Here is a 17,681-nt window from a genome sequence, read left to right as displayed (position 1 = left end):
CTTAACGAAGAAAAATATGTACATTTGTTAATGTTAATTTAATGGCAAAAATGGTTAACAGGTCATCTTGTAAAGGTAATGAATAACGGGGCAGGACTGGAGCCTATTCCAGCAGTCATAGGACATGAGGCGGGGTTCATCCTGCATAATCAATGACAGTTGCTACATTTTTTTTTAAAGATAAGTTTTTAAATTATGCATTTCCTATTTTTACCCGAGGCCATCAAATATGGCCATCGGGTATTGTGAAGGCTTTGCGAGTCTTCAAATTTACAGGGAACATTCTTGGGACACAGACCTTGGACAAGTTCTAGCTAACCTTAACTTATTTTAAGAGGTTAAATAGTCATATTCTCTTTCACTCTGTTTTGTTTTTATCGCGGGGGTGACATCCAATCAGAGTAGAGCTGCTGGGCTCTCCAAAACTCCTTTGTTTTGTGTGTTTATTTGCATGTTTCTCATATATTATGTAAAAGTTAGCAAGAAATAAGCACTTCTAAAATGGAAAACGCTGTTTTTGAAACCCAATTAACACCTCTGAACTTATTTACAAGACATTTCACGGACGTTACCATGATGACATCACAGGCTGATAGCTAACTGCAAAACTCTGTTTCGTTTGTGTCTAAATATAACCTCTGTGTCAGATATTATGTAAAAACTAGCGAGAAATAAACACTTCTAAAACTGAAAATGCTGTTTTTGGAACCTGATAACACCTGCAGTCATTTACAAGGCATTTTGTGGATGTTAGTGTGCACGCTAACTTCTGCTAACTCAAAGCTAACTTCCTATGGAGTTAAATTTGTCTGCAAATACACACAGGGTGATCTACAAATATGCCTTGATTTGCACATGAACAAATGATGATTCGATTTGAACATGTACAAATTGTACATAAGACAACAGGCTCATAATTAATTAAACATCTGCAAATTATAAAGAACACAATGCTCATGCTGCAGAGACAGCATTGAGTTATATTTTGATTTAATGTCAATCATATGTGGTATTTATTGCATTTTACTTTTAATGTACAAATGAAAGTGCAGTAAAAATTATTATAATCATTATTGCTGTAATTTCGGGTCAAAGTGCAGTTTTGAACAAGCAGCAGCAGCAATGGAAGTAAAATTATATCACAAATAAGTCTACCACACATGCTCCTTATTTCCATCATGCATGTTCAGGTGACGGGCAGGTCAGTGGTTTATTACATAAGCGAAATAAAATCTGCTTTTTGTACGACGTGGTGAACCAAACTCTAACCAGTTCATTCTCATATGTTCTTTCTTTTTGCAGACTTACATACTAGTTTTTATTTTTTTTACTCATCAGCAGAGAAATGTTGAGAAAAAGTTCTTTGTATTTTGCCAAAGCCTAACAACATGCATTTTTAATTGTACTAGTTAATGTGCAATTTAAAAATATTTAGTTAAAAAAGCTTAAAGGTAAAGGGAACTCACTGCACTCGTCTCCTTCAGAGTATGAAAGATGATTCAGCAGCTCTGCTCTGCAGGCAGAAACAGCTCTGGACTTTTCCTCAGTACAGATTTGTTTTGCACAAGAATAAAACCTCCTCTGGTGATTTCTCGGTGGAGTCCAGCGGAACAATCTGTACAATCTGTTTCCACCCAAACTTCTAAAGAACAACTTTGTGCTGATAATAACAACAAAAAAGTCTTGCACAATGCTCGTGCTCCTAATTTTTACGGGAATAAGTGAAGCCCTCTGGCATTTCCCAGCAGCAGATGTTCGCCAGATGTTTCTTGACACTTAAGATAAGGAGAAAATGCTTTGCAGACACAAACAGCCAACACAACGATTTCAGCCTCGGTCATTATTAGAACACGGCAAATCCAGACAAACTGAGCCGAGTAAAGCAGAATCTCACAAGAAGCATGACCTTAATGTGAATGGCTACAGACAACACTGGTGTTTATGCACAAACAGAATGTGTGTATTCAATAGTCTGAATAAATCTTTTAAAGCTTCAGTGTGTAGTATAGTGTCATCTAGTGGTCAAGTTGAAAATTGCATGACACCATCGTTATGCCGCGTTCACACCAGGCACGATCAGACGCTACAAATTCGCAGGGGTCGCGTGGCGATGGATGCACCACCATCACCCGGTGTGTCGCTCTGCTTTTGCTGCGAAAATTCGCCCTGGTGCATCATCAAATAGGAGGAGCTTCCATTCCGCTCGTTCTTCCCCCAAAAACTCTGTCATAATTGTGTTTAGAAACCAGTCACCATTTGTTTTATTATACATCTGTGTAGTTAATTAATTAAATATTCTCCACAGACGATTCGCTCGCGCGCGCATGTACGAAAGAGAAAAAGAAAGAAACTCCGTTCCCAACCTGTGGGGCTACTGCTCACTCCAAAAACTCTGTCATAATTGTGTTTAGAAACCAGTCACCATTTGTTTTATTATACATCCGTGTAGTTAATAAGTAAAATAATCTCCACGGACGATTCGCTCGCGCGCGCACGTAAAATAAGAAGAGAAAGAAACTCCGCTCCCCCTGCTGTGGGGCTGCTGCTTGCTCCAAAAACTCTGTCATAATTGTGAAATAAAGGACAAAAGAGACATAATTCCTGCTCACAGGCTGCTACCAGATACAGGACATGTTCACATCTTCAGTCAAACTCCAGACATCTCCACGTCACTACATATTCAGTCCCTGATTGGTCATCGCGGCGCGACGAGACGAAAAAGTTCAGATTTTTCAACTTGGGGAGGAGGGCAATGCGACGTCACATCGCGCCACAAACGCGCCAATCGCTCAAAATCGCTTCACTCGCGTCGCTTCATTCGCATCCATCGCATCGCGCTGCGTGACTTGGCGCCAAAACGCGTCGTTCCATAGGGATTACATGGCAACCTGTCACTGCTGTCGCTCGCATCGCGCACGGTGTGAACGCAGCATTAGTCATGACTTTGTGTGCCATCATGTTTTTGTTTCTTTGTTGATCATTTTTCTTCATCTTGTTATAAGAATTATCGATATACTAAGAAACAATGGTGCGCACGTGTTTGTCCTCTCCTGTCCAAACATCACCACGTTATTGAACAAAACGTGACATAAAAGTACTTTGACATACAGGGAGTGACATGGGCTATTCAGCACTTTAGTAGTAAAGGTAGTAGTAGTAGTCACAGTAGTAGTATAAGAGACTTTTGTGCTGCATCAGCACTAGCAAGTGGGCTAAAAGGTTGTGTCATACTTCTCTATTCTCTTTTCCTTTAAAAATGTTAGCCTCTTCATTTTTGCAATTAACAGTAGCAGCAGTAATTGTAACAGTAGCCGTCTCCTCTTGAGGCAGCTTTCGTCGTGCCCTAACAGTTCTCTGGAATCCGGGATAGGTGGGAGGTGATAGCTTTGTTGGTGAAGACGAAGTTTTCATTTCAGTCTCCCAGTCGGCTAGTAAGCCTGTTTTACAAAAATTTGTTTTTTGAAACTTGTTAGCCTGGATTAGTAACTAGCAGCACACAGGGGAGCTACCACAGATGCCCCCCTGCCCCCCCTCTGCCAGCACTACAAATTGTGAAAGTCAGTTTGTCCCTTTTGGGCTACTGTATCAACATGGTGATACGACATGGTGGACCCCATGAGGTGGCTCGCTGCCATGTAGAAATCAAAGCCTCATTCTAAGCAGATAAACATACCAACCCAGTCTCAAGTTTTTTTTCCTCCTGTCATGAAATGAGTTACATTTTTGTGACAGGGGTTTTTTTTTTTTTCAATCTTACTATTATTAACCCTGCACCTCCCTCTAACCCTAACCATAACCTAACCCTACCACTAACCCCCCAGATCCCCCTGCATCACTTTTCATTTCGTGCTCCCGTCACGGAACGTATTTGAATGAATTTGTGCTCCCGTTATGGAAATGTGGCACTTTTCGTGACAATATCACATACCAACAAATTAATGTATATTTTGTGATGCTGAATCACGAATGCATTTCTGGATTGGAATTGAAAAATAGTACACATGCAGAAGTGGCGGAGTAACCCCCCCCCCCAAAAAAAACAAAAACCCAGCATTATACATAAACTATTCAATAACACAGCTTCAGTTAAGAAACAAACAGTCAGAGTAAGATTTTATATCTATGCATAGACTGACTATGTACAATTTTATTACCTGGAATTGTACAAAATGACATGAAAACATCAGGAGGATAAAAGTGATTAGAAAACTAAAATATAAAGATCTATTACTATAAATAAGAAACTACTTAATACCACTTAAACAATTGACACCAAAAGATCAACAATGAAAATAAGAAATTACAAGTAATAATAAATTATTAATGATTATATTCAAGACCAAAGAGTCCACAGGTTGGCTGAAGCCTCAAAACATATCAGCTCCGAATGTTGAATAAAGTTTATTTAAAATTTCCCTTTTTGTATAATACTGTTAATAAACAGATGTGAGTTAATGTTCGACTTCAGTACAGCTGACGAAGACAAAAATGATTAAGTTTAAAAAGTATAAAATAATAATAATAAAAAAATCATCTGCAATAACAAATATAAAAATGTATCTAAATGAATAAATGTGCAGTGTGTGCTGCCCGCCGGCTGCCTGAAGGACCCCTCAGCCCGACACCATGCAGCACAGTCTGGGGAAGCGTCGCTTCCTCTGTTGGATCAGTGGACGCGGCGTCAGGTTCAACAAACTGCTGTCATCTGGAAGTAACACATGAACAAAGTGCAATTAGACCTGCAGGGGGCGTACTTATCTCCCCGAATGTAACTATGCATGTTGTGAACTGTGCAGCGAAAGTTAAGTGACGTTATGACGGTGCTGTGTGACAGCGTTGCCTACCTTGGTTCTTCAGCGGTAAAGGCATGGCGTCCCTGAGTTTGCTGAGTAGGTTTCTCATCTCTCTCACGTCTCTGTGAAAACACAAACACCCAATCAGATGGCGGTTGCAGTTTAAAAACACACAGGATACACAACAAATTTCAAAATCTGATTATTGTGCTGTGACATCAGGCTCAGAGACCGGGTCGTGTGGGCAACAGCTCCAGCAGGGGACCCCAATCTTCCCTTTTCCCACCTCTGACTGGGGGATCCCGAGGTGTTCCCAGGCAGTATGGAGATATAATCTCTTCACCTAGTCCTGGGTCTTCCCCGTGGTCTCTTCCCAGATGGGCGTGCCTGGAACACCTCCCTAGGGAAGTGCCCAGGGGGTGTCCCTACCAGATGCACAACCCACCTCAGCTGGCTCCTTTCAACACAAAGGAGCAGTGGCTCTACTCTGATCTCCTGACAAATGAGCGAGCTTCTCACACTGTCTCTTTGGGAGAAAACCAGCCACCCTCCTGAGGAAGCCCATTTCGGGTCCTTGTACCACAATCTAGTTCTTTTGGTCATGACCCAACCCTCATGACCATAGCTGAGAGTAGGAATGAAGACTGACCAGTAGATCGAGTAGACCCTTTTCTTCATAACAGTACAGTAGAGCGAATGCAACACCGTCCCTGCTGCGCTGGCTCTCCAGCCAATCTCATGCTCTATTGTCCCCTCACTCGTGAACAAGACCTTGAGGTACATGAACTCCTTCACTTGGGGCAAGATCGGATTCCCTACCTGGAGTAGGCAACCCATTGGTTTCCTGCTGAGAACCATGGCCTCAGATTTAGAGGTGCTGATTCTCATCCCAGTCGCTTCACACTCAGTTGTGAACCGATCCATTGAGTGTTGGAGGTCACAGGTTGATGAAGCCAACAGGATTACATTGTATGCAAAAAGCAGTGATGAGACCCTGAGCCCACCAAGCTGGAAACCCTCCTCCCCCTGACTACGCCTCGATATCCTGTCCATGAATATCACAAACAGGATTGGTGACAAGGCACAGCCCTGGCAAAGGCCAACTTCCACCGGAAATGAGTCCGACTTACTGCTGAGAACCCGAACACAGCTCTTGCTTTGTGAGTACAAAGATTGGATGGCCCTGAGAAGGGACCCCCTCACTCCATACTCCCACAGCACCTCCCACAGTACCAATCATATGCCTTCTCCAAGTCCACAAAACACATATAGACTGGATGGGCATACTCCCAGGCCCCCTCCAGGATCCTTGTAAGAGTGAAGAGCTGGTTGGTTGTTCCACAACTTGGACAGAACCCGCATTGTTCCTCTTCAATTCAAGGTCTGACTGTCGGCCGAACCCTTCTTTCCAGTACCCTGGAGTAGACTTTACCAGGGAGGCTGACTAGTGTGATGCCTCTGTAACTGGCACACACTCTCTGGTCCCCTTTTTTTAAATATGGAGACCACCACTCCAGTTTGCCACTCCTTAGGCACTGTCCCAGACCTCAACGCAATGTTGAAGAGACGTCTTATCCAAGACCGTCCCTCCACACCCAGAGCCTTCAACATTTCTGGACTGCTCTCATCAACCCTCGGGGCCTTGCCTCTGTGGAGAAGTTTGACTACTTCAGTGACTTCCACCAGGGAAACTGATGACGATCCCCCATCAGCTTCCAGCTATGTCCCTATTATAGAGGGCGCTCCAGTCTGATGCCAGGCTCAAGGGGGAACATGTGACTAAAAGCTTGCAGTTATGTAAGGTATTCAAACAGGAAATAACTACAAGCTGTGCATTGCAAGTAAAAGACTACATTACAGTCAAGTTATAACGTGCAGACATTTTGTTTTCTTGTTTTGTTTCCTCATTGGATAGCAAAATCACTTCAAGATCCTTAATAACCATATTGCTCTTGGTTCAGCGCAGGTTACTTCCCCAGCAAGTTACATCTGCACCAACCAACATGCTCCAGAACAAGCTACTGTTCCACACCAACTAACCTGCAAGCTATCTGCTCTATGCTGACCAACACCGAGCTATTTGCTGTATCATACACAACAAGTCTGAAGAAACTCCCTCATGAATTAAATTTTCTTATTATTTTTTTTTTAAAGCAGCGGGTGCCGCACCTCTCAATGTTCTCAATGTCAGCTCCCACCAGCCACGACTCCTGAGGTTCATCTACAGGAGATGAAGACCGGTCTTCCAGGATGGGAACATCAGAGCTTTCATCCATCCTGAAGTCCACCTTTGGTTCAGAGTCTGTTCCTTTATGTCCAAACAGAAACAAAGTACTGAGGAATCAAACACTTCACATTTACTTCAAAAGAAAAATCCCAAAAACTCAACATGATGCTTGTGTTGGTAAAATCAGCGGTGGAACTGATGGTGTTCAGAGGTGCGTGCTCTGATTAGCGGCGCTGTAGGTGTGTGAGTTAGTTGTGATGGTACTTTTTCTGTGAATCTGCAGCACGCCCAGCAGGCACATGGACTTCAACATCTCCGTTATGAACATCTCCAGGCAGCACTGCAGCTGGATGAAGAGCCGACAGATCTCAGGATGGATCTCGCCGTCCTCACGACTTAAAGGAGGCGAGAAGAGTTGACAAGAAGAGCAACGTGAGGAGAGAGAATGAGAACATCACAGTGATGACAACCAACATAAAAGAAAATAAATAAAAATCGCAAAAATCATGCTCATTATTGTGGTGTGGATATTTATTTCATTTCCTCAGATCAGGTAACAGTATCTGTAGGCTACAACAATCTGACATATGACCCCAGTGACCTCAACTTTCACCCAAACGATTGACCTCTAACTAACAATCCCAGAGCAATTCTGGAATCCACCTAAGTGCAGTGGTAGGCACAGCTAACCAAAAAGTTAGCTTCAATAACAGCTAATCAGCTAACTGAAAAGTTATGTTTTATAAAGCTAAACCGATAAACCACCCAAACATTTATCGGAAGCTACAGCTAACCAATAACTTTCAGTATTGTCTCTGGTACACTTGCCACTACTAACAAGCTGATTTAGAGTTTTAACACCATGATCGCTTCTGGTAGCATTAAAGGCGACCACAGACCCAAACAATGAGTCAGCACTTCTGTCTTTGTGCGCCCTGCCCACTGCTGGAAGCTCCTGTTTACTACATAGCTTGCAGCAGTGAAGTAGCTGAGAGGAGCATCAAAGCTCAACTCTACACACGCACGCACGCACGCACGCACGCACATGCACACGTCATTATTCCTTAACAGAATACAGCAGTGTCACCATGAGGCAGAGGTCTTGGAAAATAAAGCAGTTCTGACTTATGGTTTTGATAAAAAAAAAAAAAAAAAATCCAGATAGAATAACTCCATTAATGTCAATTCTGTCATTTGTACAAAGTTAAAATATAACACATATATTTTAATTTTAAATAATGCATTTATTCTGAAGTTTTGTAACAAACACAGACAGACAGCAAAGGGATTATGGGTAAATGAGCCTCCGCTAACACTGATTGGTTGACTCAATCATTCTATGTAAAAACTAACATGTTAATGTGACGTGACGTGTGTGTTGGTATTTACATAAAAATGTGCTTTTATAAAATATGGAATTTTATTCATATGTAAAAAAAAAAGTCATTTGCAAAAGCCAAAAGTCAAGTTGTGATTACCGTCTGATATAACTGGGGTCAAAATGCATAGAACACTGCCATCTACTGGTGCCAAGAGGCTCAGACCCTTACCCATAATCCTTTGCACACCAGTTTTTTTTTTTTTTTTTGCGCGCCAGAGAGGTGCTGCGGTTTAAACAACAGAATCAACAACGACAATTGTAAATGAACATTATACAACCAAAATGTACATTTTTATTTCTTTAGCTGCAAGCGGTTGCAACAACTCTCAGGCATACAAAGGATTATGGGATATCTCAGTACTTAAAGTAGACCTGCATTGAAATAAATGTGGTCAGATTTCAGAAAGAAATAGCTGATATGTATTTATAAGACCCTTGTGAATGCAGTAAAGTAAATCTGTAAGCCCAAATTTGTAATTCAGCAGAGAAATCGTCGTTTAAAAATGACAAATTTGCAGCTAAAATTTAGCCCTCTGTGAAAACAGTTTGTACAGCCGTATCATTTCCATGACGTCAGGGACAAGACGACACCTCCCGCCTTCAGTCCGATCCCGCATTGAAATTGATTTTATCTGTTAGTAATGTTACTTATACACAGTGCTTAATTTGTAAAGTGGGAGGTCCTGGAGCGCAGAGGATGGGTGGCTCCGGTGCAGAAAAAAAAAGAAGGGCGGGGGGTGGGACTTGCGAACAACGCTGTGCGCCACACCGAAAATAAACTGGGCATGTATTGTAGGCCAAATAACACTAGTAGTCACACCAAATCCAGATAGAGTACAAATTCCTGTTTAATGATGTACAGTGGTCCCTCGTTTAGCGCGGGTTAGAACGTAACTCCCGCGATAAACGAAATCCGCATAGTCAGCGCTATTTTTTTTACACTTATTATAGATGTTTTAAGGCTGTAAAACCCCTCACTACACACTTTTCTCAAACAGGCATTAACATTTTCTCACTTTTCTCTCTTGTGTAAACACTCTTTTTTCTTCTGTGCGAGAAGATTAAAACAGACACACGCAGAACACAATGCGCGGCTCTCCCTTCACTCACTGCCTCCGGGGGTACGGATGCGAGACCTGCAAAGAATCCAAGTCCTCTCTCGGTGGCAACGGAGCTCTGCGGCTACGGTCAACATCCGGATCAAAACAGCGAGCGTAGCCTCTGGAGCTGTTGTCAGATTTGGCATAATTCCACACAGCAGGTGGTGATTTTTGTTTTTTTTATTTTGTTAGTCAAGAGAGATGGCGGATCACGGATCAAGTATAAATAGTTGGGGGAGCCAACGTCAGAGGTTCTGGAGCGCGCGTCCGAGGTTCCAGAGTTGCTCCCCCTCAAATTAAGCCCTGCTTATACACGTCCTGGTTTCAACATCCAAAAGTAAGCTGCAATGAATGTGAGATACAGATCTGTGTGCTCAGATCAGCAACGACATCGACAGCGGGCGTCGTTCTTCCTCTCCCGCTCTCTGCCTCCGCTGCGCTTATTAAGTCTGCGGGCTCGTTAACGAGCTCGTTAACTGCCGACGCGGGCCACTCACACCGCCCGTGTCTGCTTTGCAGCCGGTGTTGTGCTAGATTCAGCGCACAACACCAGCATCACCTCTCTGTCTACTGAATGGAGCTGCAGCACACTTGGCACAAGTCCTGAGATTATGCTCGCTGTTTTAATGCGAAGCGGCCGGTACACCTGTTGCTGCAAGGACAGACTTCTTGCGGCAAAATCCACAGCACCGCACGTCTCGGCAATCGGAGCCCCAGAGCTCCATGGACGCTGAGAGAGGTTTATATATTTTTAATGACTGGGATTCTTTGCGGGTCTTGCCTCCATATCCCGCGATGGTACCGGAGGCGAAAGACAGTAGATTTTCATTGCGACACCACTCAATCAAACGGGCGTATGAAAAAGTCCCCCAAAATAATTTTCAAGCACAAATAAAAGAAATGTGTACTCACCAAACGTGCTGCAAGACAATATGAAGTTTTAAAAAAGTAGATCCTTCCGTATAAGACAAGAAAAATGTGCAGATGCAAACTGATGTAAATCCACATATTAAAACTGGTGTAATGCATGCTGGGAGAGGGTCTTGTCCATGATGTCTCGGCAGTGTCCATGATGAGAGGGACAATTTGCGGAGGGCTAAATGTTAGCTGTAAATTTGTCATTTTCAAATGAAGATTTCTCCGTTGAATGACAGATCTGGGCTTGCAGATTTACTTTACTACATTCAGAAGGATCTCATGTGTAAATGTAAGTCATTTTTTTGTTCAAAAAATCTGACTGCATTTTTTCAATGCAGGTCTCCTTTAAGGCAAATACTGCCATGAACACTACTGGGTAGTAGATGGCAGTAGAGACCATGAAAACTTGCCAAAACAAATATTCCAAATAATCTGTGTGCTACGTTTAATCTGCACGGAATTTAATAAATGCAAACCGAAATTCGGATATCTTATATATATTACTCTGGAACAAAGATGACAAACAGTGTTGTAGGACAATAAGTAGGATGTTATAAAGCAAAGAGGAATCGATTGCAACTCACAGTGATTCCAACTGAAAATAATGGAGAAGCAACCTGAGCTGCTTCTGGCATTTTTACATAAAACAAACACAACAACAATGTCTATAAACCTAGAGAATAGGTATATTCACAAGAGTTTCAGCACAATGTCCAAAGAGTTTACTGCTGCTGTCCGTGTGGAGCCTGATCAGAGCATCTCAAATGGATTTCTCCTGTCATGAATGTACTGAGATTACCCATAATGCACCTGGACACAGCATGTCCACACTAAAACCTTCAAAATTAGTGCAATACTTTAAAACTAAAACATATAGCTGATGTTTTCACTTTATAAAACTTCAGAAGTGATGGTAATTTAAATAACATGTCCGAAAATAGTTTGGTTAAAATTTTAACCATAAGTTAAAACTGTATGCCTCTGGATGACTTGGGTGATATTGCCAGCGAGTTAGTATGGTGTCAAGAGCAATTATCTGGTGACCAGCTTTTTTCTGACTACAGAGGATAGAGTGGTTTCTCTTGAAACCAGCTCTCTGCTGTTTGCAGATAAACCGCTCTAGAGCAGTTTATCTGCTATATAACATTTAACAGGTAAGCACTAAAATCTTTAATATCAGACTTAAAGGTTTTTAACTGTTTCAGATTTATTCACTTCACCTGCAAAAACATGTTAGCGATCTAAAAATTATCAGACCAAAAGTTACTAGAAGATAATTGGTCCGATGATGGTTTTCAAAGTTATCTGAAAAGCTAATCCGATAATGAAAACATTAGCCTCGATAATTAGCGGTTAGTGGATTAGCGGAACTGTGCCCCCCACTGCCCAAGTGTGACCACATTTGGTCCAAATGGAGTTGAAAATTTAATTCCTTGATGTTTGTCAAAAAAAACAAAAACAAAAAAAACAAACAAACAAACAAAAAAAACAATTCTTTAACTACAATTTAAGGGTCAACCTTCACTGACAAATCAGCATTAGGACCTGGGAGGGGTGGGCCAACAACAGACACACGGACATGACATTTGCCCCAATGAATGACCTTTGTCAAGTCTGACTTTGCTGGACTTGGTGCAAATCAAAGTTGAAAAGAAAATGAAATGAACCTAATGACCTGGACCACAAATGACTGAGATTTGGCAAAATTGAGCTAACAATGCCTGGGCAATTCCAGAAGCCACCTCCATGCATGTGCCAAGTTTGGTGCAAATACGAGAGAAACAATTAAAAAGGTGACCTTTGCCCCACTGACCTTTGTGCAGTTGCAGAGTGAAACAGTCTGAACACCGACTGCAACGACTCAAACAAGTTGTTTTCAGACAAATATTCCAACATCCAATTTGGAACCGCTTCCCAAAAATTCTGGATAAAAACAACAAATTAGACACAGATCTATCGTTTTCCAAACTCTCTGGGTCTGGGCCTGGTTTGTTAAGAAGATGTTTAAAAGTGGTTGGAAATACTCCAGTGGAGAGTGACGCATTCACAAAAATATGAAAAACAAGCCAAAAATGTGCCAAAACTCCTTCAATGGATCCACAGAACAAGTAGTAAACTTGACATTCATAACCATCTTGGACAGATCAGAAAGAGAAAACAAAATCAGTTCATGACCTTCTGATATTGACACTGCAAGCAGAAGAGTGCTTCTAAGTGCACAATTAATCATCAACACATGGCGGTAACCTGCATCCACACACCGTGTTTGTTGGAAATCAGGTCAATGACCTGAAACAAAAAGGAAGCAAAGACCGGAAAACAAAACAAAACAAAAATTACCCAAGTACTTACCTGATTTTAAATCATTTAAACATGATTTGAGAAAAGCGTGAACCCTGCCTGGTTCACAGTGTGCGCCATGCCTGTTGTTGCTCTGCAACTTGAACATACAAAAGTAAATTCAACACAATTAAAGCCAGACTTCACTGAAGGGGTTCAGTCACATTCCATGTTGATTTCAATCTGTTTATTTTTTCCTTCAATGTAATAAGCTGAACTTTTTGTTTGAAGCGTTAGTCCGTGACACAACATGTACAAAATCATAACACGACACACACTTTATGACACAGTAATTACACGTTGGCTCTGTGCTCTTGGGTTTTCAGCTTTAAATTAAATTAATTTACATCCAAAACAAGTTAACGGTGCAGGAATTAGCGCATGACAAACTCTACATAATTTTTGCACATTGATAACACACACTTTGGTGACAAAACTCTTCACCTGATCCTTACAATAAACGCCCCATCTTAGAGTCGCTCAACAAGCTGAAGCTAACAGGCTAACCTCGTTCAGGAGATTTATTCAAGCTTATTTTTTGAGGACTGGGCGCTGGTTTACGTAACGGGCGGCTGTAGAAATTATTACCATCTTATTTCCTCAGTAATCGTGAATTAACTGGACGTCATCAACCAACTGATAGCTACTAAAAGTGCTAACGTTGTTAGCATACAAAATTAAATAAACACAAAATTTTCACCTGACAGAAACACTGGAGCACAGAGTTCTTACTTGATCTGCAAGTTACTAGCTAGTTAACTACACAGCAAGCCATATTATGCTCAGAAATGACAGACACGGTCGTCCACAACAGCTAGCAGCAACAGCTCGCGGGTCTCTGCGAGTGTAGAGTTGAACTCTGCTCAGCAGAACACACTAACTGTCAATCAAAGTGACCACACCCCTAATTTGGTATATTATTATGGCTTAGAAGATCTTAAACTAATACGTTATTTAAAAAAAAAAGTTGCCCGTACAGTTATCACTGAGGGTAAACTATCTATAGAGACCAAAACTGTTTTTTTTTTAAATACCAGGCTGTAAACATGTTTTATTTCTCCTCTAAAGTTGGGCATTTTAACATGGTCTTTGGGACTCTGCTCAGTATTAGAGACAGCTTCAAGTACCTATTTAAGGAGCTACAATGTTTTCCCTCTTCTGGATGGCTTCAGTTTTGATGGCTAGAGGTTGGGGCTTGGTGGACTCTAGCACTGCCCTTGCAAGGTCACTCAAAGGTCAATTATTGGGGTCAAATGCCAGATGTCTACTGCCCAATAAATTGTGCAGTTTACCAGGAAATTCAACCCTAAACAAGGTGACCACATCTGTATTGATTCTCAACCTTACACAGCCTATGTACAGTATGCGCCATATTGTGACAGCCACATGTACCATTGCAAAATACTTTTAATTTCCAACAAGTTGTGGTCAACAGCCAAGATAGCAAATATTCTTTATGTCCTTATAGTTATGGACTTGACATACTCTACATTTCCTGCCCTCAACAATCTTAGAAGGTGGGAGTGATGGTGCCATTTGTCTTCTTACCCTGACCCGGCTATGACGGTGAGGTCCTGGTGTGCAGCCCAGGCCACGGAGCATCCACTGGTCCGCGTGTGGTGCATCTGAGCCAGCAGTGACGGGCAGTCAGCTGAAACCTCCCCGACGGATATCACCTGCTCCCGGTACAACGCAACCAAGGTGTTGAACTCCTGGACAGTCTGCAAAAGAATAGTCAATACGATACTGGCTGAGAGTGGATGAGTTTTACACAAAACAGCAGAAAATACTCCCCACTTCTGTTTCTGTGTCGTGAAGTAATCTAGAGCACCACTACATTTAGAGATGAATCCAGGGATTAAAAAAAAAAAAAAAAAAAAAAAAAATCAGAATTTTTTTTTTTTGACAGCCAAATCCTATTCACACTCTACCTTTTTATCAAAACACTTTTGTTATTGCATCTTAGAGTTTAAGGTGAAACAACGTGGAGACCGTTAAAAAAGAGCAACTTGTTCTCCTGCTGAACAAGATTATATCTCACTAAGTACTGCTGTTCTTTTCTAATGCAGCATCACATTATAGAAAGACTTTAACCTACACATTATTTAAATACTTCAGGATAAACATATTTTAAGGGGACAGCTTTTCTACAGCTTCTACTTCATTCAATACCAATTGAAATCTCAGGGCTGGAGCCAGGATCTGAAATGGGGGGGGGGGGGGAATCTTTTTTGGTGAAAGTGGATTTTTGTCAGCAGGGGGGTCTGGGGGCCACTTAAGGCCCCCAGAAAATTTGAGGTTTTTTGATGTCTAGGGATGCATTCTGGAGGGTTTTTGATGACTATTTTCTCTCACTGATCCCCCCCCCCACCCCCCAATTTAGTTGTTCTGTTTGATGTGTGTATTTGTATTTATTTTCTTCTGCACATTTCCAAATTTTCTTTGCCTTAAACCAAATTTGAAATCACAACCAACATGTTTGTTTGATAAGATTACTAACCACAAGTTGTAATCATTTGGATATTTTTGGCTTCCCTCATCCTAACTGACCTGATTTTAAAGCTAGAACCCCAAACAGACCCAGTAATGCTGAGCTTAGACGTTATGTTAAAAAAAGACATTGCTTCACATCCCACTTTAGTTATGCAGAAAAGTTAAATTATTTTTATATGGCTCATCAATTAAACTTAGTCCAGAACTATTGTAAAACATAAGCCCAGAGAAATACTGATTTAAACATAGTTGTTAAAATTATTCTTATAACCAGCAGTAGTATGAAAAAATGTCTTCAAAAGTGGACCTTTAATCAAGACGTTTCCTCTTTCTGCCTGGGTACGCCCCTGGTTTACAGTCTAAGCAGGAATAATCAATTTCAATTTCAATTTATTTTCATTTATATAGCACCAAATCACAACAGAGTTGCATCAGAGCGCTTCACACAGGTAAGGTCTAACCTTACCAACCCCCAGAGCAACAGTGGTAAGGACAAACTCCCTCTGAGGAAGAAACCTCAAGCAGGCCAGACTCATAGGGGTGACCCTCTGCTTGGGCCATGCTGCAAACATAAATTACAGAACAATTCACGGTGGACTTTGTCCCATTTCAATGTGGAAAGTGCAACTTGATTGAAAGGTAAGAAGGTTTTATGAGTGCATTTTACATCATGTTGTCTTCAGAAAGAGATTTTACGTGTATTCTGGAAAAAAGCTTTAGTGTCTGTTGTTGTGTTGCAGGTCTGCAGCTGTGTTTTTAGTTTAACCACAGTAAGGACACTCAGAGCAGACTTTCAAAGAAAGGAAATGTTTAAAAATATGTTTGTCAAACTCTGTTTGCTGTGTCTCACCAAGCTGTGAGACAGTAGACTCGCTGCCAGGAGGAAAACAAACAAACAAAACAAAAACAGAGAAATTACTCTAAGAATCGATTTTTGGACGTGTCCAACATGGTAATTTTTTGTCTTGTGTCCAGCTTTGAATTTTCATAATCCCTGCAAATCCATTATCTGATTAATATGCAGAACCTTCATTATTAATAAAAATGTTAATCGCTTTATCTCTGAAATCATCTACCAACTAAAAAGTCAGCTGGTTCTGAAAGGATTTGACCCTTTTATCATTGGAAAGGCTCTTTGTTTGGCACTCAAAAAGCTTTCATATTTGAAATCTTTAAGCATACAAATAATTGTATCAATGTATTAAATAAATCTGTCTACCAACTAATTAAATGAAGCAACTGAAAGAAGTCACAGAAAACTTAGCAGCTTTGACACCGAGTTCCAGTAGTCCTAAAACCTGAAGTCTTTCAGCTCTACTGTAAACGTGTAACGGCGCCCTCTGGTGGTGGAGGATTTCATACCTTTCTGCATTGAACAGAAGAGGAAAGAAAGATGGATCGATCACTGTGAGCATCACCGTGATTTGGAGCATCAGTCAGTTTTTTTGAGGACTCACCATCCTGCTGCACTCCGCCGCCTCCTCCGTGCGCAACGGCTCCGTTTGTGCCCGGAAAATGTTCGCCGCAGAACCTGGGCGCTTTTTACGCCCGTACGGTGCAGAACACATGCACGCGCATCCACCGTCAGCGCGCACAAAGCAAGAAAGATTTTTTTTTTATATATCTGTATATTTATATATCTTAAGCTGCAGGACGCGACGTTCGGTTCACCGGCACGACCGCGCTGCGGACCAGAGCGAACTCAGCATCCCCGGCCAGGTTGAGAGGAGTCACCTTCAGCAGCACCTCCTGCAGGCCGAGGAGGAGGAGCAGCCGCCTGGTCTTCCGCCGCTGCGCCCACGTGTGCAGAAGGCTCCAGCCAACGGCGGCGCAACGCGTCACCGTCCAACCGTCAGTTAACTGTTTCACAGCAAAGTAACGGTCACAGCCGATTCGTTGGGAAAAAAGTTCTAACCTGGGATTTGATTTGAGGATCTTCTGCAGCAAGCTGCTGCAATAAAATATATGCTAAAAACATCCTACAGAACAGATTTTTATTATGTGCCATATTTCAAAGCAGCCATGCGTGGTGGCTCCAGAAGTTTTTGTTTGCCAAAAGGGAAAAATATAGAGATTTCTGTGTATTTCTGTATCTGACTGCCATTTCTAAAAGGGTTCTGCACATCTTCAACATCTGAATGCAGTTGTCAACTGCATACAACCCTACAAATTATTTTATCTTAAATGGTTTAGGATTGTGTAAAACAAAGATAAAATGTATATATAAGGGTGCATCAAATTTGAATGGGAAATTTAATTTCAAAATATCAATTTGGCTGGCATTGCATTCTGTTCCAATTAACATAAAATGACTTTTGCAAAGTTTTGAGGAATTCCATTGAGATTTAGAGGCGCCACCTAACACATGAACATTTGTGAAATTTTGAAAAATTTGCCATTTTTAGTCTAATTGCCAAAAGGCTGACCTG

The 17,681-nt window shown here is 41.5% G+C and overlaps 2 protein-coding genes across 3 annotated transcripts in view; both read right to left on the bottom strand.

Annotated features, from left to right (window-relative positions):
• The window catches only part of c6 (complement component 6), a 33,874-nt gene extending 32,298 nt beyond the window's left edge, over window positions 1-1,576 (bottom strand). Inside the window, exon 1 of the mRNA XM_034191626.1 lies at window positions 1,467-1,576. The gene's annotated coding sequence lies outside the window, so the exon portion shown is untranslated. The remainder of the gene's footprint in view (window positions 1-1,466) is intronic.
• Window positions 1,577-4,107: 2,531 nt separating this feature from the next.
• rgs7bpb (regulator of G protein signaling 7 binding protein b) lies at window positions 4,108-17,045 on the bottom strand. Of its 2 annotated transcripts, XM_034191629.1 has the most exons (6): window positions 16,710-17,037; window positions 14,308-14,480; window positions 7,285-7,415; window positions 6,963-7,101; window positions 4,845-4,915; window positions 4,108-4,705 (listed from the first exon to the last, which is right to left on the bottom strand). In XM_034191629.1, exons 1-6 carry the CDS (start codon window positions 16,818-16,820, stop codon window positions 4,614-4,616), a joined length of 717 nt encoding a protein of 238 aa, XP_034047520.1. In that variant the 5' UTR covers window positions 16,821-17,037; the 3' UTR covers window positions 4,108-4,613. The 2 variants fall into 2 exon arrangements, with proteins under 2 accessions (XP_034047520.1, XP_034047521.1); XM_034191630.1 differs by lacking the exon at window positions 4,108-4,705 and having other exon boundaries at window positions 4,841-4,913; window positions 16,710-17,045.
• Between the last annotated feature and the right edge of the window lie 636 nt (window positions 17,046-17,681).

This window comes from Thalassophryne amazonica, chromosome 17 (genome assembly GCF_902500255.1).
Source record: "Thalassophryne amazonica chromosome 17, fThaAma1.1, whole genome shotgun sequence".
NCBI classification, from domain to species: Eukaryota; Metazoa; Chordata; class Actinopteri; order Batrachoidiformes; family Batrachoididae; genus Thalassophryne; species Thalassophryne amazonica.
Note: the sequence above shows the minus strand (reverse complement) of the source record. Positions and strands in the feature narration are given on the sequence as shown.